The 23,935-nt window shown below is 33.9% G+C and overlaps 1 protein-coding gene across 1 annotated transcript in view; it reads left to right on the top strand.

Annotated features, from left to right (window-relative positions):
- Positions 1-23,935, top strand: part of LOC136035523 (YTH domain-containing protein 1-like) — a 65,317-nt gene that overhangs the window by 9,187 nt on the left and 32,195 nt on the right. The window contains exons 2-6 of the mRNA XM_065717367.1: positions 4,078-4,267; positions 7,058-7,147; positions 8,568-8,771; positions 13,272-13,389; positions 23,668-23,752. Of these exons, the coding sequence (XP_065573439.1) occupies positions 4,087-4,267; positions 7,058-7,147; positions 8,568-8,771; positions 13,272-13,389; positions 23,668-23,752 (678 nt within the window). The 5' untranslated portion in view covers positions 4,078-4,086. The remainder of the gene's footprint in view (positions 1-4,077; positions 4,268-7,057; positions 7,148-8,567; positions 8,772-13,271; positions 13,390-23,667; positions 23,753-23,935) is intronic.

Below are 23,935 nucleotides of genomic sequence, written 5' to 3'. Positions count from 1 at the left end.
TTCCCTGTGTCCCAGTCTTCATTTGTATCCCTGTGTCCCAGTCTTCATTTATATCCCTATGTCCCGGTCTGTATATACATTTGGTTTTGAAATGGTATATGATGAAATAAATTTTTGTATTTTTCCCCTTTTTTCTTTTTAGTTTTTTTTTGGTTTTTACTTTTTTTATAGTTTTTTTAGTTCTTTTTCTTTTTAGTTTTTTTATTTTTATTTTTTTAGTTTTGTTTTTCTCCTTTATTTTTCATTTTTTTCCTTTTTTTATTTTTTTTCTTTTTTAGTTTTTTTTAGTTTTTTAGCTTTTTTAGTTTTTCTATTAGTTTTTAGTTTTTTTTTCTTTTTAGTTTCTTTTTGTAGTTTTTACCTTTTTTTTTAGTTTTTTTAGTTTTTTTTTACTTATGTCCTGGTCGTCATTTATACTCCCTTAAATGATTTCCACCATAGAGTACCTTCTCCCATGTAGTACTATTAGCCATCTGTAATACTTTTAAGAAATTAGTTTTATTTCCCTTGTCGTCTTAATAAAGAATGAACTTTAAAGGCACAAATTAAGTACACAATATGAAACCACAGTTTATTTATAATGTTAGAAAACAATACTAAACATAACTTAAATTCTTTTTTTTTACAAAAATTAAAGAAGAATATTTGCAAGTTTATTTTTTAAACAATTTATAATGAACATTTCTGAACTAAAAATTTAATACTTCTCAATGAGCTTGGATATTCCAATTGGGCTTTGTAAAATCCAAGCCAAACGGAGAAAAGTAGACAGTTAAATCTGGAGCTGCATTAAGTTTATTTCATGTTTGTTCTTGATAAATGTATTGCATTAAAATGCCCTTGCAACAACTGCTGAGCTTTGGAAAGGGAACAGATGCTTCAAAGCTTTATTAGTGATGCTTTTATATTCCTTCCTTGTTTGTTCCCAGATTTCACTAAGATTTGTATGTTTAAATTTGGAATGCAGAGAAGTATCTATTGAAATTTCAATGAATGCCTCTTTATTTGAGATTAACAAGTTGGTTGCTGGCTCATAAAAGTTTTTGGGTACCAATCTATTATAGTGCCTATATATGTAGAGGTTAAGTAGAACTGGTTTTTATAACCATGTATGAAATTTATTTAGTGTGTGATAAGTATCTGTATGGTACTTGTCCAGTTTTTATGAATGACCATGTATGAAATTTATTTAGTCTGCAATAAGTACCCAAATTGTACTTATCTGTTATATAGACAAGTTCTATAGATGATATAGATAAGTTAGCTTCTATGTATTTAGAAGCTAAATAGAACCGGTTTTTATGACCATGCATGAGATTTATTTAGTTTGGAATAAGTACCCATATGCCACTTATCCAGTTTTTATGACCATGTCTGAAATTTAGTTTCATTGATGCCCATGTATGAATTTACTTAGTTTGCAATCTGGGAACTAAATAAACTTAATTTTTTTAGTTTGACATCAATGCATTCTGGGCAACCTGATTTTACAAGTTCCTTCTATAGTTTTCATAATTTTGATAATAAAGTACTCTATTTTCATCATATTTTGCAATCTTTTATTAGGATTGAGCGTCAGAGAAACATGTTCTATTTAGGTTCTATAGGTGCTATAACAGATTTGATAAAACGTCTGATATAACAGTTTTGATATAAGTGATTAGAAATCAATTTCTCCTCATTATTTTACTCCAGGAAGTATTTCCTGGGCCTTTAAAAGCAATGTTTTGCCTCTTTTTTCATCTTTAGCTTCTCTATAAGATTATGTAGTTAGTAGAAAGCACTTTGTAGCTTATGAACTCTACCTTTCTACAGCCTGCATCCCCAACTAAAGAGTCTTGCAGAGGTATATGGTGATGCATTTGGTTTTATTTTTAAATCTGTTGTTGAATAAGTATCTACCTATGTAATGACAAAACAACATGTAGATCTTTGACTTTGTAGCAGCAGTCACTGCTAGCTTAAGTGTCTGTATAATGTTTGAAACCAAACATAATTTTAAAAGTTACCATTTGTTTCTCCATACTTGCAACTTATTTGGATAAAAATCTCCTTGAGTTTTCTTTTGAGGTATAATGCAAGGATCTGATCTTAAACAGCTTATCTTGTTGTGAATATCCTTGTTTTCTGGCAAAACCATCCTCATACATATGGAATTATGTTATAGGTTCCACAGAATTATTTCTGTTCATTGAACCCACTACTAGAGAGTGTCTAAGAGAGTTTTATTACTTCATCTATCACATTAGGTTCTTTAAAATCCCCTTTTGCGATTAAAGCAAAAAGGCATCTTTGCCTTTTTACAAAATCATCTTCAGTCTTTGACTTAATGCCAGTTGACTTTAGGTTTTTACCAGTATCAAACAGTTCGTGGTAACAAACTGTAGTAAGGAACAACCCAGCTCAATAGTAAACGAAACTCTAAAACACGGAATTTTGATACTAATAGATACATCAAAAGAATCAGATTTTTATGCTGATTTTAAATATATAAGTTTCATTAAAAGTTACGAGCCTGAGAAAATTTGCCTTGTTTTGGAAAATAGGGAGAAACACCCCCTAAAAGTTATAGGATCTTAAGGAAAATCACACCATCGCATTCAGCGTATTAGAGAACTCTATTGTAGTAGTTTCAAGTTCCTATCTACAAAAATGTGGAACTTAGTATTTTTTGCCAGAATACCGAATAGGTGCCGGAGGGCACCTAGGCCCCCTCCCTCGGTCATTTTTTCCCAAAGTCAACGGATGAAAATTTTGAGTTAGCCATTTTGTTCAGCATAGTCGAAAAACATAACAACTATGTCTTTAGGGCTGACTTACTCCCCCACAGTCCCGGGGGGAGGGGCTGCAAGTTACATTCTTTGACCAGCGTTTACATAGAGTAATGTTTTTTTTGAAGCGTTCAGGCCTTTTCAGGGGGATTTTTTGGTTGGGGAGGGGGGCTGAGGTGAGAGGGCTGCGTAGGATGATCTTCCCTTGGAGGAACTTGTCATGGGAGAAGAGAAATTCCATGAAGGGGGCGCAGGATTTTCTAGCACTATTTAAAAATAAAATAATGAAAAAATAAAAATGAATAAGTTTTTTCCACTTAAAGTAAGGACCAGCATTAAAACTTAAAACGAACAGAGATTATTAGGCATATGGGGGGTTTATCTCTTCCTAAATACCTCGCTCTTTACGCTTAAGTATTTTTTGTAATTTCAACTATTTATTCTACAGCCTTTGTGATTCAGGGATCAATCTTAAAGAATTGGGACAAAAATAAAGTTTTAGTGTAAAGAGCGAGGTATTAAAGAGGGGGCAAACCCCCTCATATACATAATAAAAATACACGAATATAGAAGTTCATTACGTAAGTTAATTTGTAAGTTACGTATATTTTTTACTAATAAAAACGTTCGTTAAAAATTAAAAATTCTAGTTGCCTTTTCAAGTAACCGAAAAATTGGAGGTCAACTAGGCCTCCTCCCCCACCATTTTTCTCAAAATTGTCTGATGAAAGCTAAGAGAAAGCCATTTAGCAAAAGAAGAAAATAATAATATGCAAATTTCGTTTTAATTATTCATTTGCAGAGAGCCAAAATCAAACATGCTTTAATTCAAAAACGCTCAGAAATTAAATATAAAAAAAGAAGTTTTTCAACTGAAAGTAAGGAGCGACATTAAAACTTAAAACTAACAGAAATTACTCCGTGTATGAAAGGGGCTGTTCCCTCCTCAACGTCCCGCTCTTTACGCTAAAGTTATTTACTGTTCTATAAAGTGGAATTGAGAGAAAGAGTCAAACTTTAGCGTAAAGAGCGGACGTTGAGGAGGGAACAGCTGCTTTCATACACGGAGTAATTTCTGTTCGTTTTAAGTTTTAATGTCGCTCCTTACTTTAAGTTGAAAAACTTGTTGTTTTTTTTTATTTAATTTTCTTATGATTTGCGCATCTACTTTTTTGGCTTTTGTTTATTAAATCTATTTTGTTGTCTCACTTTGACTATTGTCTTTTGTGTGTATGAAATAGCCGATTTGTCATTGTATCTATATTTTTTGTGTATTACCTTGTTAAGGAAAAGAAATATATTTTAGCACTTGAAAATGGCCACAGCTGACATAGATGAAGTTCTAGGACCAGCAGATGAAACTGAAGAAGTTGAAGGGCCAGAATATGATTCCCATTCAGAAGTCACTTCTGAGGAAGATGCTCTTGATGAGCAGGACAATGTGTCCAGGGAGTCAGTGTCTTCAGATGAAGACTTCAAAGATGAAATTGAAGAAGGTAACTATGTAAAAATCTAAATTTTCCTTTCAGTACCAATATAAGGAAGTAACTTTTGTGCTAACAACTACAATCAACTATTTAACCTTTCCAATATTGAATTCATTTGATAATTTTATAGTAAGTCATTGTGGTTATATGCCAAATTGTTGAATAAATTATTTAGTGATTCTCAAGAAAGTGACAAATGGTAATCATTATAAGCAGCTATTGTTAGTTTTAAAACCTGTGGGAATGCAGTCAATTAATGCTAGAGAATACATTCAAACCTCTTGACTCAAGAACTAAAATATGTGATATTTTTGAGATATAATTTTCATCTATGTATACAATTTTTTTAGTAGAAAATATTGTTAGAAATTGGACTACAGTAAAGGTTCATTCATTCAAATATCTTTCAATAGACTATAATATGAAAAGACATTAAATTGTGTAAAAAGCAAGTTTAGTTCAAAATCGCTAAAGTTATTATGTAAACTGCAAATATATTTGTAGTGCCTGAGCAATAATTTTAATGTTTTAATTCAAACTAGAAAAATACCTAAAAATTTCAAGATTTGTTTTCTTTCAAAATTAGTTTTCTTTTGTGGGGTTTTCTTTCACGGGAATGTACCACTGAACCTAATGTGCTTTGCTCGAGCTAAAAAATTGTATTGTATGGTTGATATGGGTTTCTTTAGTTTTAAATTTGCATGTATAATTTGTGACTTTGGCCATTCTCTGCTGTGTCACTGGTTTGATTATTGTCTATTCTCCATTAGTGCTTGATAATACTGTAAAGGTATTCTCTCACTCAGTATATTTTTCATTATTATTATTTCACTATTGAATTATTGTTTTGTCTAAAAGTTACCTAAGGATAAAAAATTAATAATAGAACTAAAAAAGGGAGAATATTTCCCCAAAAAAGAAAATTTCTCTTTTTTGCCTTTTAAGAAATAATTGGGTCTTTTCCGTCCTCTCCTCTGCAGCATAGCTGCAGTTGTAACTTTGGCTGCCTCTAAAATATTACAGCCTCTCTTTAGCATAGTTTCTAATTTTTCTATATTTTAATTTGTATTAAGTGCATCTTAAACCGTACTAAGGACACTCTTGATCGATTTTTAAGGTTAAAAAAAGTATAAAAAGAAAGTAAAAGGGTAAATGTATTATTCATTACAGTCGTTGCATCAAAAGAACTGCACTATATTTCAAATGTCATTAAGTTAGGGCAGGGGAAGAGTGTTTGTAGCTCTATTGGCCTAATACGGCTTGGTTCTCTGGTAAGTTGTCAGTAGTATAAATCTATCTATATATATAAAAATAAGTTGTTTGTCTGTCTGTTGACTGACGTCATGTTTGTGTGTCGACTGACGTCATTATAAGGATTGAGCATTATGTCGTCATGAAGTTGTTTGTCGACTCACGTCATGTTTGTCGACTGACGAAATTACAGACCGGGACACAAATAACGACCACAGGGAATATAAATGACGACCGGGACACTCAAAGAGAAATTACAGACTGGGACACCGGGACACAAATGACGACCGGGACACAGGGAATATAAATGACAACCGGGACACAGGTACACAACTACAACGGGGACGCCGGGGGGCACACGGGGGATATATAAATGACGACGGGGACACAGGGAATGTTCGATTAGCAATCACCGTCAACAAAGCTCAAGGGCAATCTTTAGAATAATGAGGTATAGATCTGAATACGGATTGTTTTTCCCATGGACGATTATATGTTGCATGTTCAAGAGTCGGTAAACCTGACAATCTATTTATATGCACAGACAATGGGACAGAGAAGAATGTTGTATATTCGCAAGTTTTGCGTATTTAAAAAAATATATATATCTATCTATATTCACAGGTGGGACAAAGGGACACAACTACAATGGCGCGTAACGACTTACGCGCGCGGGGGGCTTGGGGGGGCGGGTTTCGCGAAGCCCCCCCCTTCCAACTAGGTGTTGGGGTGGCGCGAAGCGCCACCCCATCAGCTAGTATCTTTATAATAACAAGTGTTTTAGGTGTTGGCTGTTTCAAAAAGTGACCGAGTTTTCAGTAAAAATGATTTGTGGTACTGCATTAGTATTGACATGAAAAAAGTTCTTTGTTTACTTGGGGTGGTGTTTTATTAAAGGTCAAACTGCTCTTCCATCGTCAGTAATAAGTCTTCTATTTCTCTTTTTTTTTCTATGCTAGTTTCTGTTACGCTGGCGATTTAGAATGAAGATTGTAATTATAATGCTAAAATAGAACCCTAGTCGCCCTTTTTTTCGATTCTTTGTGCTATCTTGGTCAAATAGCTCTTAGAACTTCAAAAGAAGTTGTCATTACAACGTTAACGATGAAATACAAAAAAAGGCTTGTATACTTAGTTTAGGTATGCCCTCAGAATTTAGAGAGACAGGAAAAGAACAGCTCTTAATTGTATTTCTCTTTGCGTTTACTATAGTTATGTTTTGATATATACAAACCGCTTTTGGAATGTTAGTGATGTTTACAATGCTAATAATTATTCAACAGTGCAGTAACTACTTGAGTCTAAAGTACTGATTCGACTCGTTGTGAAGAACAGTTCTAACTTTGCAAATAAAACACAAAGGCGAAAAAGGTCTTGATAAATTACTGTTTGTATTAAGGAACATAATACATGTGTTTATTTTGTCGTGAATCAGAATTTGTTGTTGACTAGTAATCCAGCACTAGCGCTGACAGTCTAGCACTTTGTTCTTTTTCACTCATAGTGCATATTATGAATTGAAGCTCTATTTTGATTTCTTACTTTTAGAGGTAAAAATAACGTCTAGAAGAGGTAATGAAAGCGAAGCTGACGAACTTGATAAAAAAGGAGCTACATCTTCCAGCAAGAAAACTTATGGTAAGTATGAGTCCAGTTTGTATTTTAAAATTTTGGTTACTATTGACTCGAGTTTGTTCTTTACTGCAATAACACCCTTTAAAGTATATTTGATACAGCCTCGCAGATCTCTTAAACTTTTCTTGCTAGTTCTCATCACTGATGTGACCTGTCAGCCTTTGCAATTCTACTAACGTCATTGCAACTGACATTATCATATTGTTTTGCTACAAAGTCATTTATGGTTGTAACCTACGATTATGACGTTATTCATCATCTTGTATACAAAAATGCTTTTATTCAAATTTTGTTCATATATTTTATTCATATAGTTTCTTTAAAAAAAAATGCTTTATTACTTAACAAAAGGCACTAGATATAGCAATTTCCTTCAAAATGAGCCCTAAAATAGCTATCTGATTTTCCAGTGCCCTGTTAGCAGTAGAGGAAAAAAATCATGACATATCAGTGCTTCCCATGCAAAAAGAGTGATCTTCCTTGTTGATCTTCCTTGTTGGACTGTAAGTCTCTTTATTAGGAATTTCGGCCATGGTGATTGCAAATGTGTACTCTTCATTTCGAACTGATTTGGTTTCAAAATAATTAATTTCTGGTTACTATTGGCCGAGATTCGTCCTTTACTAGGTTGCAGCTACTGCTCCAACCATGATGGTATTGGAATCACTAAAAAATAGAAAGTAAAAATGTAACTGTTCCTAATCAGTCCTATTTTCGATCAAAAATAATGAATAGATCAAAGAACATTTGATCTATCCTGTTTTTGGGGAATGTTTGTGAATGAGAAGATCAATTTTTATTATAACTTTTTCATATCTGAGACCTAGTAAAGAACAAACCATTGGGAACCAGACAGCTTAGCCACTCAAATATGATATGATACCCCAGAGAAACGACTTTTAAAGGTACATGTGTGATATTATCTTGTCAAACAATATGTGTCATATATGATCTTATATACAGTTGTTATGAAAACGTTAATTCCAAAAATGGTCGCCGTTTTTCCCATAATGTCAGGATTTTCTTGAAAAATAAATATTATTATTTTTAGCAAAATCCTTTTTGGAAAAGAATTATGTCGGCCAATTTCAACTGTACTATCTGGTAGCAATGGTTCTACCCGAGGCCGTATTCAGGAAGTGGGGGGAGGGGTTAAATCCCCCCTCCCAAGAAATGTTCGTCTGACTCGTAAAAACCTTACAAAAATGGATATTACTTTTTTTGTGCGTCTTTTGAGTTTGTTTTGTGTATGAGCCCTCCTCCTCCCCCGAAAAAAATCCTTGCGTAATACCCCCGGAAAAAAATCCTGGATACGGCGCTGGTTTTACCCATTCAAATTTATGTGAAAATAATTGATTCTGAAACCGATCTAAATTTAATAAGACTTAAATATAATTATTCCTAAATAGCTTATGTTTCTCAGATTATCCGACCAAATTGAACTACCTATTTCGAGATGCTCGCTTTTTTCTGATCAAAAGTAATAATCAGGAGAATATCGATTTGGCAATGTCGCTTGGGGTCTGGTCAACACCACCTGTGAATGACGCCAAGCTAAATGAAGCCTTCAAAGAAGCAAGAAATGTTATATTAATATTTTCTGTCAAGGAAAGTGGACATTTTTGTGGTAAGAACTTTTCCTAAATTGCTTATTTCAACTACTGTAATTCAGCACGCTTTTGGAATGCTTTGTTTGTTTATTTTTCATAATTATGATTATATACGTAATCAGATTCTGCGAAAACTAAAAAGTCGGATTCAGAAGGGATTCTTAACAAACAAATACAACGTAGAGACAATAGGGAAAATTTTTTCAAGACAATGGAAATTATTTATGTAGATATTTCGGCCTATGTCCAAGGGCCGTCTTCAGCACAATACAAGAATAAGAGAGAAACTATATATATATATATATATATATATATATATATATATATATATATATATATATATATATATATATATATATATATATATATATATATATATATATATATATATATATATATATATATATAAAAGAACTTACATCAAATTGTGAGAATTAAAACTGAATAGTTAAAAACACTTATTAAAACATTAAAAAAAAAAAAAAATAGCCCTAGCATCCTTACTTCAGCGAAGTTCAACCAGGACTGGCGAAAAGAATGAAATGAAGAAATATAAACTCATTCAAACTAAAGAGAATAAAATGATTAGATGCAATTTCTTAAAGCTAATCTTGCTTGTTTAGCAGCCTGTCTCAAAGGCCTTTTCGTAGTTGGTTCAGTACTATTATAAATTGGTTTAGTAAAATATTTTGTTAGATCATTTTTAATTAAATTTGAGTATAAAGAATTTAGTGAGTATTCCCCCAAGTCCCTGTTCAAAGAAATATTTTTATTTATTTTGAGATTAATTTCAATTGATTCTCGAACCACCTGTTTTATTCCCAAATCATTACTAATGAGTGAAGAGTTTTCAAAAAGTATCATGTGGGACGGATTATTAAATATATGCCAACCTAGAGTAGAATCAAAGGAGTTGTCTCAAAATAAATAAAAATATTTCTTTGAACAGGGACTTGGGGGAATACTCACTAAATTCTTTATACTCAAATTTAATCAAAAATGATCTAACAAAATATTTTACTAAACCAATTTATAATAGTACTGAACCAACTACGAAAAGGCCTTTGAGACAGGCTGCTAAACAAGCAAGATTAGCTTTAAGAAATTGCATCTAATCATTTTATTCTCTTTAGTTTGAATGAGTTTATATTTCTTCATTTCATTCTTTTCGCCAGTCCTGGTTGAACTTCGCTGAAGTAAGGATGCTAGGGCTATTTTTTTAAAAAAAATGTTTTAATAAGTGTTTTCAACTATTCAGTTTTAATTCTCACAATTTGATGTAAGTTCTTTTATATATATATATATATATATATATATATATATATATATATATATATATATATAGTTTCTCTCTTATTCTTGTATTGTGCTGAAGACGGCCCTTGGACATAAGGCCGAAATATCTACATAAATAATTTCCATTGTCTTGAAAAAATTTTCCCTATTGTCTCTACGTTGTATTTGTTTGTTATGGAAAGGCAGTGTGGTCTTCGTCGCTATTTTCGTCTAGCTTAAAGGGATTCTTAGATTAGCCTTTAAAGCTAGACTCTGGCAGGAGTTTTGTCTGATTTCCAGATGTTTCATTTAGGGTGGGTGGGGTAGGTGCAGGAATTATCCCCCCTTGCCCGATTTTAAAGAATATGTTATTGGTATTTTCATTTAAAAAGAAAGACAAATAATGATGCCCCCCCCCTCGATAGTTTTTAAAATTCCCTTCTTGTATCTTTTTTATAAATAATGAATCCTCCCCCGCATATTTTTCGTGAATTGGGCCCTGTTCATTTCGGTATCTGAATGTCATGTCATGAAATTTGAAAAAGCTCTTCGTTTGGACGAATATTCGGTCAAAAGTAAAATAATAATTAGTTATTCAAGGTAAAGTTCCTACCTTTTTTAGATAGATGAAATTCTTATGAACACTGCAGAGATCATCCCTTTTAGTCATGTATACCAGGTAAAATTCATGTAATGACTTTGCTTGGTCGTTTTTTATTACAATATTTTGCAAAAACTTGTATTCATAGCCCATACTCTCCAACTGACTCTTATCCTTGGGCTCGATCATTTTCTTCTTATTTGGATTTTTGTGGAGATAATCTCATTACCGGAATCAAATTCTGGGCCTTGCACTGGGTTGGTTCAGCTGGGTCTCATATTACCAAGCGGTAATCAATCCTTCTGTGTCTCTACAGGATAAAGGGTTATATCGATTATTTATTTTGGAGTCAAAATATGCTAGTATTCTAAGAATTTAAGTGGTATCTTCGAAAAATAACGTGAAGTTGTATCATTTAAAGTTAAAGGGAGTTGCAGTCGAAACCACTTAAGTCTTAGGAGTTGGAACTGATATTTCTTCTTTACCAACTCCACAGCTCTGCTCCGAACTAGCCTTAAGAAAATTGACTCCACCTCTATATACTCAACCAGCATATGTAGGGGTGCAAAACGCTAAGCTTTTTTTTTTTGCTCGATTCGCAAGGTTCCACTCGCAAAAAGGATGCCTTCCCAGGACGGTACTTGAAATGATTCGCCTTTTCTTGTCGAAAAAAAAGCCCAACAAACTAACAAAAACCATTGTAGAATAGTTGGTCTTCATTAATAGTAAAAAAAAGGAAAAGAAAAAGCCAACGGAAACGCGTTTTCTTTTTTTTGTTGTTGAATTTCCTTATGAGTGACATACAATTTACATACATATATGACAAGCAGAATATAAAAATTATAAAGAAATTAATAATAAATAAATATTAAATAATAATTAATTATTATATTAAATAATAAATATTAAAAAGAGAAATGAAAGCTGGAAAATAACAACGAAACAAAAGTAAACACAACATAACAAAGGCATTATAGTAGCGTAAAAAAATGTGCTATATATTTGTTGCTTTATAATGATGGTTGTCTGTCGACTCGGTTGATATGTACTTCAATGTAACCATTGAATGTTACATTGACCATGAAACAATACGGTCTTTATGCCGTGTCTCCTACTGGCCTTTGGACTTTCTAACATAGCCCCTTTTGAACCTCTGCGGTAGATTCACTGCTGATTACAAGAGGATTTCTGTGTCTATCACAAATCCCCCACCCTCTTCTCAAAAATAAAGAGGAAAAAGCTCATAAACTAAATTTTCTGTCATGAAATTTTTTGAACAACAATGTTTAAATCAGAACAAGAATGAAAAATCAACAGTTTGAATGATATTTTAACCGACTACCCCCTCCCCTCCCCCGATCAAAATATCGATTCCAGTCCAGCTAGACATGGCATCTTCATTTTTTTTTCACTGGGGATTTTGGGGTGTGTTTTTTAATTTTTCTCTGTTTTTCTTCATTTTATTTATTACTTTTAGAATATTGAAAGGCTTGATTAGATACTAAAATCTATAAGTTGCACAAAAATAAATCTTGAGCTCTTTGACGTTTTGCTGTAAAAACTGAAACAAGAAGACAGTAAAAAAAAATAACTACATTAGGATAAGAGAAACCACTTTTTTTTTATTTTAAAGCAAAATTACGGCCGAATTCAAACATCTTGATTCTGATCATTTTTCGTGCAGTCAGAACCAGCTGCTCTTGTTAAGCTGGGTAAAATGGTAAATTGTGTTAGCACCAGAAAACCGAAAGAAAGGGGATGTAAAGGCTTTTCTGAAGTCTGAAATTTTTATTTACCCCAAGTAAAGTAAAATAAAAGAAGATGAAAAACACTTCTCAGGCAGTGAAGAAAGAAGAAAATCTAAAAGCTTAGGACAATAAAACTGTTAAAGAGCAACAAATAAAAGAATATGAAAAACACTTCTCAGGCAGTGAAGAAAGAAGAAAATCTAAAAGCTTAGAACAATAAAACTTTGAGAACCAGAACAATAAAAATGGTCCGGTGCTCAACCATTAACTCTATTCCCTAGAGCTCTGGTGGGCTTCTGTAGAGTTGTGACTATTTCCAAAACTGAAGCTGGTAATGAAAGAAGCATGTTAAATTGCTTTTGGTATTTCAAAGAACGTATTTCTATTTATTGCTTTTGGTGTTTCTATTTAGCCGGTGATGTTACAAAATTGATAAAAATAAACGGAAAATATCACAAGTTGAAAAAAAAACCATTAAAGTTTGCAAAAAAAAGAGAACCAAAAAGTGACAACTAAAATATTCAGAAAAACAACGAATCGAAGTTCGAAATTGTCCAGGGTCCACTCACAGATAGTAATATTTTTTTTCTTTTATTTTTTTTATTTTAAAGATTTTCTTATTGTTGAGGCTTTATCGTCTCGTTATAGTTAAAATTCTTTTGGCACGTGTTATTATTTGTTGCCTTAGATTTTATTTTATATATAAATATGTATTCATATATGTCTATGTTATATTACTGGGCTTCTTGTCTCTGATCTAATCAATATCCCATGTTAGTACTATTACTATTATTCCGTGGAAAAAGTTTGCTGTAGCACTTAATTTATAATAAATGTTATTTTTGGCTAATATATTTAGTTAAATAATTTTATCATTTTTTTTCTTTTAATAGGAATTGCTCGGTTGGCAACAGAATCACGCCGGGATACCTCACCAGTCCCTTGGAAGTTACCCGAAGGCTTGAGTGCAAGAGCTCTTGGTGGCGTTTTTAAGATTGACTGGATTTGCAAGTAAGTAGTGCCATTTTTATTTGCTTCCTGTCTTGTGTGAAAATATGCTGTTCGAAAAAATATGTTCAGTAGACGGATTTGATTGAATTCTAATGCGAAATGGAATCTTGGGTATAACTCATTACACTGAAAAATAGCGGGGATAGGAAGTAGTCGATTCTGACTCTTATTCTACTCCAAAGTAAGGCATTTTTTTTAATGCCATTCAACTCATATGCTGCTCATGCTAATATATACATATTTTTAATTTGGGAGTGAAATCTTAAGATACTAGATCGAAATCTGGGTCAGATCATAAACTGATCATCACAAAAATTATCCTATGTCCTGCAACACGCAGAAAGAATAAAACAAAACGTCGCATTGATAGCAGTAAACTCAAGGATGAAACTGCCAAACATGCCCTCAGCTTAGAACTGACATGCCGCTTTGATGCACTAGATTGTGATTCGTTAAGCCTTGAGGATAAATGGGGATCATTCAAAACAATTATGTCGGCGACAGCATGGAAGTTTCTAGGGAACACAAAAGTGAAACGACCACACTGGATCTCTGCCAAAACTCTTTTCTTAGTTGAGTAAAGGAGGAATCTGATCGGTCCTGTAGAAGCAATCAAAGACCTTCGTAGGCAAATACAACGCTCGTCACGACTTGGTCGTCTACAGATGTGGGCCACCTCACTGGAAAAAGCAGCCCAAGCTAATGACACCCGGAAGCTTTATCAGATTCTCAAAGAAACTACAGGGAAAAAGGTTGCTGTGTCAGAAGATGTCAAATACAACCAAGGAAAAATCTTTTCCTTCCAGAACGATCGGGTGAGTAGATGGAAACAACATTTCCAGTCATTGCTAAATTCCTCTCACTCATCTCCCTCCAACGATCTTCCCCCATCTGTTGAGAAAAGCACTATGATGTTGAATTGGGCACTCCTACAAGAGCCGAAATCCTCAAAACAATAAAAACGCTAAAGAACTATAAATCCCCTGGTAAAGATGGCCTTCCTCCTGAACTATACAAGAAACGCCCCGAAGTAACAGCTGAACAGATACATGGCATCCTTCAAGACTCATGGAAAACGAATTCCTTCCCAAAGGACTGGAGAACTTCATTTATACTAACTTTTTATAAGAAAGGAGACAAGACTGAGTGTAGAAATTACCGAGGAATAAGTCTTATAGATATCGCGGTAAAAATATTCGGGATAATTCTCTTGAATAGCTTCAAAAGTGCCTGGGAGAAAAATACCCGCGAAAATCAAGCTGGTTTCAGACCAGGCAGAGGCTGCATTGATAATATTTTCTGCACCCGACTTATTATCCAACACTTCCAAAGGTATAACTTACCTCTAGCCTTAATATTCCTCGACTACACCGCGGCCTTCGACTCCGATACTCGTCACAAACTCTGCAAAATCCTAGAAATCGATGGCATGCCTGTAAAGTTTATTGAACTAATTCAGGCATATTACTCAAAGTCAACAAGCCGGATAAGAATCTATGCCGAGGAAACTGAAGAATTCCTATTTGAAAGTGGAGTAAAGCAAGGCTGTGTTCTTTCTCCAGTCCTGTTTAATTACTGTATAGACTGGGTACTAGAAAATGCCCTAATGCAACACAATGGTGCCCAAATTGGAAAAAATCTGTCCTTGACCGACTTGGATTACGCTGATGATGTCGGACTCCTCTCGGACCCTGAACATGCTCAAAAGATGCTAGATGATATTATCGAATTGTCGAGTCTGATTGGACTTAAAGTAAGCGCAGAGAAAACTAAATTTATGGTCATGAACCATCCGACCCAAATATGTTTGAGCGTGAACTTAACTCAGTTAGAAAATGTTGAGTGCTTTACCTACCTAGGCTCCATACTTTGCACTGATGGTTCTTCAGACTTAGACATACAGCAAAGAATATATAAGGCGCAGTTTGTTTTCGCATCTCTTCGAAAGCCCTTTTGGAACCGCCGAGAACTTTCAATTCTGACTAAAAGTCGAATCTATACGGCCATGGTTCGAATCATCCTACTCTGTGGATGTGAAACCTGGTCCTTGAAACTTCAACACGAGAGAGCACTATCTGCTTTCGAACATGGATATTTACGCCAAATACTTAGAATTCGCCGGCTAGATCTTATATCTGACTCCGATATTCGCCAACTCTGCAAGATTAGAAGAGATGTCACTACTACCGTTAAAAAGCGCCGCTTAGAATGGCTGGGTCACGTCCTGCGAAGACCACCAGAATACCTGCCCCGTATAATCCTTCTAGTTGAGCCCTGTGACTCCTGGAAGAGGCATCAAGGGGGGCAAAAGAAGAACTGGTGGACCCTAATCAAGTCTGACCTGGATCCCATTGGTGGCTTTAAGAAATTTGGACAAAGTTGGTTGGCCCAGTGGCTCCCGTTCGGAGCTACTGGCAGCAGATCGTGAAACCTGATCCAAAGAGGTCAAAAGGATCCTGGATGCCGGGCGAGGCGGAAACGCCTGACTCCCACCACAAGTACAACTAAGTAAGAAATCTTAAGAATAATGTAACTCAGGCTTGCATGACTCGTCGCGTCAATTTTTGATGTTTTGATTTTATGATTTAGTTAATTTGTTTTTATTTAGACCCCCCCCCCCCCTGAAATAAGATCCTGAGATTTTGGCTGAATTCATAGCTTCAGATTTATAAATTAACAAGTTTAGATGAACTAAGTTTACAATGAAATAGTTGTTAAGGGTAATCCTACGGCTTCTTCGTTCAATGTTTTATTTTTTCCCTCTTGCAACTACTGCTAACCCTTGTATCTTATTAAGCACTGCAAAAGAAACATCAATGTATAAATTATTTTGTAAAGATAAACAAAGCACCGCTAAGAGAACAGCAAACTATCATGAAGAAAAATGCCTCTGAGTAACTGTGCGATGTTTACATTTTGACATTTTCTTATCTTCCGTATTTGTGTCCAATGAAATGTATAGCAAAAGTATGTATGAATAGCTCTGTGTCTTTTAATGATTGCTGGTGATTAAATTTCATTTGAATTTGAAAGAATGAAAAAGAATCATATTTCATTTGAATTTTTAAGCCTTTGGCCTTTTGTTTTTAACTAGTAGTGAAACCCGTCAGATAACAGAGATAAGAAAAAATACTACAAAACTACTGCGTGCCCTCCTTTTGTGAGGACTGGAAAAAATGTTTCAATCGCCTTAACTACATTATAAAATTCGACTGTTACAAAATATTGTGAGGTAAGGTAAAGATGCGGCATTGGGCTTTACAGTCTCCACTGGCGCTGAGATCTCTGTTTCGTGTCCCTTCAGCTTGGAATTGCAAGGAGGGGTTTGGAAGCCATTCTCTGCTTTCGCATACTCCTTATGTTTAACTTTCCCAGATTTCTCCAGGTACCCTTTGCTAGATTCAACTTCGGCTGAGCTTACAGTTGCGTCATTGACCACTGTTACAAACCAAATAACTAATGGCATCAGGAACCGAACCCTTGTCCTCACAGACAAAGGTTTTCAAGCCTAACATGCTAACCACTCGACTAGAACAGATTATAACATTCGGTAACCTTGTAAAAGTCTTCACTCCTACTTTTATCAATCCTTCCATTGTTTTATTTATTGGCTTTAACTATTATTAATTTAAAAAAACTTTTTCAACAAAACAAGTTTTTCAAAGAAAAGTAAAGGGCTCTATTAAGCCAAGAATGACCAAAAATAAAGTCAAATAATCTTCCAATCGTTACTACCACAAATCACTATCAATAAATAAATGAAACTCAAAACAGACAGAAATTGTGACCAATAGCCGAGTCAAACTCAAAACGAGAAAAAATTAACATGAGTAGGACTGATAACACTAGAACGCAATTTGCGCTTTACTGTAAAAAAAAAAAAAAAAACAAACAAATGTCCGTGGATTGTCAGTTTAATTGACACATACTGATGTTTATTCTTTTATTTTTGATAAATTTCTATTTATGAAAGTAAAACCACTTCAAACGTGTTTTGTTTTCAGTAAATCGCAAATTTTGTTCTAGTCAAACAGTTCGTGGTAACGAACTGTAGTAAGGAGCGACCCGGCTCAATAGTAAACGAAACTCTAAAAAACGGAATTTTGATGCTAAAATATACATCAAAAGAATCAGATTTCCATGCTGATTTGAAATATATAAGTTTCATCAAATTTAGTCTTTGTCATCAAAAGTTACGAGCCTGAAAAAATTTGCCTTATTTTAGAAAATAGGGGAAAACACCCCATAAAAGTTACAGAATCTTAACGAAAATCACACCATCGCATTCGGCGTATCTGAGAACCCCTATAGCAAAATTTTCAAGCTCCTATCTACAAAAGTGTGGAATTTCGTATTTTTTGCCAGAAGACAAATCACGGGTGCGTGTTTTTTTTTTTTTTTTTTTTTTTTTTTTTTTTTTTTTTTTTTTTTTTTTTTCAGGGGTCATCGTATCGACCAAGTGGTCCTAGAATGTCGCAAGAGGGCTCATTCTAACGGAAATGAAAAGTTCTAGTGCCCTTTTTAAGTGACCAAAATAAATTGGAGGGCACCTAGGCCCCCTCCCACGCTCATTTTTTCTCCAAAGTCAACAGATCAAAATTTTGAGATAGCCATTTTGTTCCGCATAGTCAAAAACCATAATAACTATGTCTTTGGGAATGACTTACTCCCCCACAGTCCCTGGGGGAGGGGTTGCAAGTTACAAACTTCGACCAGTGTTTACATATAATAATGGTTATTGGGAAGTGTACAGTCGTTTTCAGGGGATTTTTTTGGGGTTTTGGGGGTGGGGTTGAAGGGAGGGGCTATGTGGGAGGATCTTTCCTTGGAGAAATATGTCATGGGGGAACAGAAATTCAATGAAAAGGGCGCAGGATTTTCTAAAATTACTATAAAAAAAAACAATGAAAAAATAAACATGGAAAAGTTTTTTCAATTGAAAGAAAAGAGTAGCATTGAAACTTAAAACGAACAGAGATTATTACGCATATGAGGGGTTCTAAAAATACTTTAGCATAAAGAGCGAGGTATTTAGGAGGAGATAAATACCTCGCTCTTTATGCTATAGTATTTTTAGTAATTTCAACTATTTATTCTACGGCCTTTCTGATTCAGGGGTCATTCTCAAAGAATTGGGACAAAACTTACGATTTAGTGTAAAGAACGAGGTATTAACGAGGGTACAAACCCCCTCATATACATAATAAAAATTAAAGAATATAAAAGTTTGTTACCTAAGTTAATTCTTAAGTTACGTATATTTTTTACTAATAAAAACGTTCGTTAAAAATTAAAATTTATAGTTGCCTTTTTATGTAACCGAAAAATTGCATGGCAACTAGGCCTCCTTCCCCATCCCTTATTTCTCAAAATCGTCTGATCAAAACTAAGAGAAAGCCATTTAGCCAAAAAAGGAATTAATATGCAAATTTTATTTTAATAATTTATGTGTGGAGAGCCAAAATCAAACATGCATTAATTCAAAAACGTTCAGAAATTACATAAAAAAAACTAGTTTTTTAACTGAAAGTCTGGAGCGACATTAAAACTTAAAACAAACAGAAATTACTCCGTATATGAAATGGGTTATCCCCTCCGCAATCCCTCGCTCTTTACGCTAAAGTTTGACTCTTTGCCACAATTCTGCTTTTTAAAACAATTAAAAGCTTTAGCGTAAAGAGCGAGGGATTGCGGAGGGGACAACCCATTTCATATACGGAGTAATTTCTGTTCGTTTTAAGTTTTAATGTCGCTCCTTACTTTCAGTTAAAAAACTAGTTTTTTTTATGTAATCTTGAGAAGGCATGGGGGCTATCAGCCCTACTCATGATAGTTTTTGCTCGTTTTAAGTTTGACGGCTATTTATTCTAATTTTTGGTCGTTTTGAGTTTCATTTATTTATTGATAGTGATTTGCGGTAGTTTTACGATTGGAAGATTATTTGACTTTATTTTGCTAATTCTTGGCTTAGTGAAGCTCTTTACTTTTCTTTGAAAAACGTGTCTTCTGGAAAAGTTTTTTAAATTAATTTTTTTTCACTTTTTATTGACATAGTCTTTTTCTTGGAAAAAATAACGTTTTGCACCTTTTCATATTTTTCTACAAGAATCCATAGTATGGGTTGCTATTTGTATGTTGGAGAATTTTTTTCAACAATTTTTAATCCTGAATCAGACGGTATTTTTCAATTTAATTTTATATCTTCTGAGGTTCACCTGGAAAATAAAACAGTATCATTCCCAAAAGATTCTATCTATGCTCTTAGATAACCTGGATACACTTACACTCTTATTATTTGTTTAAATTTTAAAAGGACAAGTAGTAATAATAGTATCCTCAAAAGTTTCAACTTAATACCCCCAGTGATTGTCGATATATTGCTGAGGTGTCTTATTGGCAGCCATAACTACTATGCCTTTTGATTTATTTTAAAGCATATTTTAGTTTTAAAGCATAATGGGCCAATTGTATAGTTGTGGGGGGGGGGGTGACATGCCTAATCCCCCTAAGTTGCTGGACCGTTCTATCATACTGAACAAAACGTCTGTTTCAAAATTTGACTGGATGCGGTTGGAAAATTAATAGGCTTGAGAGAAAGGTTGCTTGCCCTCCAACCTCTTGTTGTTCTTAAAAAGGGCACCAGAACTTTTAATTTTGGATTGAATTAGCTCCTTTAGAAGTCTCAGTGATATTTCTATCTATTATAGAGTGGTGCTGCCTATGCCTATGCCCTATATTGAAACCCCTAAACGTTTCCTAAAAGTTTAATCTTAATACCTTTTGCAGCATTAGTTACATTATCTGTTGTGGTAGTATTAAAAGTACACACATATTGCCTTCTGGCCAGTTCAAAATCCCCCATAACTTGCTCTTAAAGGTCTAAATTCATAATATAAATTGTTCTTCAGATATTGCTTTGTCACCTTTTCGAAAGTCCTCATGCTCATGGTTTTTTTTTTTTTTTTTTTTTTTTTTTATTTCAACATCCGCCTGAATATTCCTTAAAAGCTTTACCTTAATACCCTTGGCTTGTGCAGTAGCAATAGTTGTAGTAGTATGTGCATAGCATCTCTTTATACAGGCAATGACAGTTTCAGCTTAATATTCTGATGCGTCGGCTTGACAACCTGTGTGGGCATTGTGTGTTTTGGTTTAATTCCATACATTAGTTTTAATAGCAGTAGTAGTAGTTGTAGCTGTAGAATTAACTGCTGTAGCCTAAGCTTTAGTGGCAGTAGTAGTAATAACAGTAACAGTAGCATTAGTATGAGTAGAAGCAATAGCATTAGGATGCAATTATTCTCTTTTGATTAGTTCAACATCCCTCACAACAAGTCCTTAACAACCTGCATACAGAGGGCGTCTTCTGATTCAGTTCATCTTCCCCCTCAAAATCTCTTGAAAATTTCAGCTTCGTACCCTTAAGCATAGTTGTAATAGTAGTTACAGTAGTATTGATATTACTAGTAATAATATTGAATAGCGGTAGTACTGCTAGCAGGAGAAGTATATTGACTTTTGTCAGTTGAACATCTCTCTCAGTAAGTCCTGGAAGTCTCAACTTAATACAATTAGCCGTTCCTATGACATTGCTGATATGTCCTTTTGATAACCTGTATGTTCATATACCTCTTGAGATTTTCATCTCAATGCTCTTAGCCCTACAAGTAGTTGCAATTGAAGTAGTAGTAAATGCAGTAGTAACATTAGTATGAGCTGGAGTTTGCACATATTGCCTTTTGGTGAGATGATCTTCCTCTTTAAGTATTCTCTGAAAGTTTCAACTTAATACCCAAATCAATTCTTGATATACGCTATTTTGACAATTTCATGCACATAGCGTCTTTTGATTTAGTTCAAATTTCTCCTTAATACTGTAAATGGAGTAGTGTGATAGTAGTAGTGTTGGTAGTTGTAGTAGTATTGATAGCATGCAAATATTGCCTTTTTGATCATGTCCCTTATGATTTCCTGAATTTTCCAAATTAATATACTCAGTTATTCCTGTGTTATACCCTTGTGACAATCCGTGTACACATAACGTTTTTTAATTTAGTTCTACAGTCCCCTCAAAATTGGAGCCCTTCCAAAGTTGATACGACCATCCTTTCTATAATCTTATATGGCTCCAGGGAATGACTTGCAACCCTTGCCCCGTGGGTGGTGGGGGGTTTGTCATCGTCAAAGACATAATTTCCGGATCTTTTAACTACGCTGAACAAAATGACTATCTCACAACTTTGATTGGATGTGTTTGGGGAAGTGGTGGGCATATGAGGGGGGTTAGTTCCCCTCCAATTACTTTGGATGACTTAAAAAAGCACTACTCCTTCAATTTCCAATCGAATGAGAGTTCTTCGAATTCTGTATTCTCATCTCAAAATCTCTATAATTTGCATGTCGAGAAAATATGAGGTTCGGGGGGGGGGGTATTCACCCTCCGATCACTCTGAATCTTAAAAAGAATAGTAGAACTTCTGGTTACCAATCCAATGAGCCCCCTCGAAAGGTTATACGATCACCCTTTCTATACCTTATATACCCCAGGGCAAAACTTACAATCCTTCCCCTGAAAGCTGTGAGGGGGGGGGGGGGGTTGTCATTCTCAAAGATATTAATTTTCAGACCTTTGAACTACGGTGAATAATATGGCTATTTCAAAATTTTGATTGGATGTGGTTAAGGAAATTGTGGGCGTGGGAGTGGTGTTAGCTACCCTCCAATCACTTTCAACTATTGAAAAGGGCTCTAGCCCTTCTAATTTTCAATCTAACGAGTCCTTTTCGCAGTTTCTACGACAACTCCTTCGATAAGAAGTGCTCCGGTCTAAAACCAAAAAAAAAACATTTTGCCCACATCACTCTTTACTTAGGCAGCGCTATTGCGCTGCCTGTAATATATCGAATATGTTCGGGGCGATGTTTTTAAGTGACGTCCGTTTGAGCATAAGCGCACAACGAAAGATTATTTCAAAAAGTAAATTTATTTTTAGAAAGTGCATACTTTACACTATTTTTAAACATAGTTGTCATGTTTTTGAAACACTTATCGAACTTGACAACCAATTTTAAAATACCCTCTTCTTAAAGATTAGCCGCCTATTCCGATAACCAAGAGTTCACTGCCACTTTCACGTCGTCGTCATCTTTGTAACGACTATTTTCGAACTCTCATTTCCACTTACATACTTTGGTTTCACTCATAACAGTATCACCTAGCTGACAAAAACCGTGTCACTGAGCGAACCTCCAACGCGGTGGCCGACTTGATAGTCTTAAATATTTTGAAAGCACAGAACAGAATCATACAGGTTAGCTACACACCTGTAACTGAGAACAGTTGTTTTCAAGACATGCTGGTACACCGAGCAATATATATATATATATATATATATATATATATATATATATATATATATATATATATATATTTATTTATATATATATATATATATATATATATATATATATATATATATTATTTATTTATATATATATATGTATATATATATATATATATATATATATATATATATATATATATATATATATATATATATATATATATATATATATATATATAATGTAAAGGATACGGCATTAGACTTTACAGTCCGTACCGGCGGTGCTGATCTCCGTTTCTTGGCCATTCAGCCAGGAAGTGCAATGGGGGGTTGGGGGCCAGCCATCCTGTGCTTTCGCACACCCTTCCTGTTTACCTTCCCCAGATTTCTCCAGGTACCCATTTAGAGCTGGATTGACTCTGGCTAAGCTTACAGAGTTACGCCACTGACCCCCGTCCCAAACTGAAGAATTGGGTACACTGGGATTCGAACCCGCGTCCTCTCAGACAAAGGATCCGAATCCAGCGCACCAACTCATATATATATATATATATATATATATATATATATATATATATATATATATATATATATATATATATATATATATATATATATATATATATATATATATATATATATGTATATATATATATATATATATATATATATATATATATATATATATATATATATATATATATATATACACACATATATATATATATATATATATATATATATATATATATATATATATATATATATATATATATATATATATATATATATAAATATATATATATATATATATATATATATATATATATATATATATATATATATATATATATATATGTATATATATATATATATATATATATATAGATTTTTGATGGTTTTTCATGGAGATGATTTGTTTGTTTGTTTTGCAGGAAAGACCTGGCCTTTTCCCGTGTTTCTCACTTGTACAACCCATGGAACGAAGGAAAAAATGTCAAAATCGGACGAGATGGTCAAGTGAGTCATTTTGACTTTATTCTTGATTTATCTTTGGACTGTGGCTTTTATTCTATTTTGTATTTGGAAGAGGGGTAAGGGAAGCTGAAGTAAGCAATTCCGTATTTGGATAATTCTAATGTCATAGTAGGCTCTTTTATAACGTTTCTTTTAGCCATGCGTTCTTGAGTCTACAACAGGAAT

Source organism: Artemia franciscana, chromosome 14, assembly GCF_032884065.1.
Source record: "Artemia franciscana chromosome 14, ASM3288406v1, whole genome shotgun sequence".
Taxonomy (NCBI): domain Eukaryota; kingdom Metazoa; phylum Arthropoda; class Branchiopoda; order Anostraca; family Artemiidae; genus Artemia; species Artemia franciscana.
The sequence above is the reverse complement of the archived record's forward strand: the minus strand, read 5'-3'. Positions and strand labels throughout refer to the sequence as shown.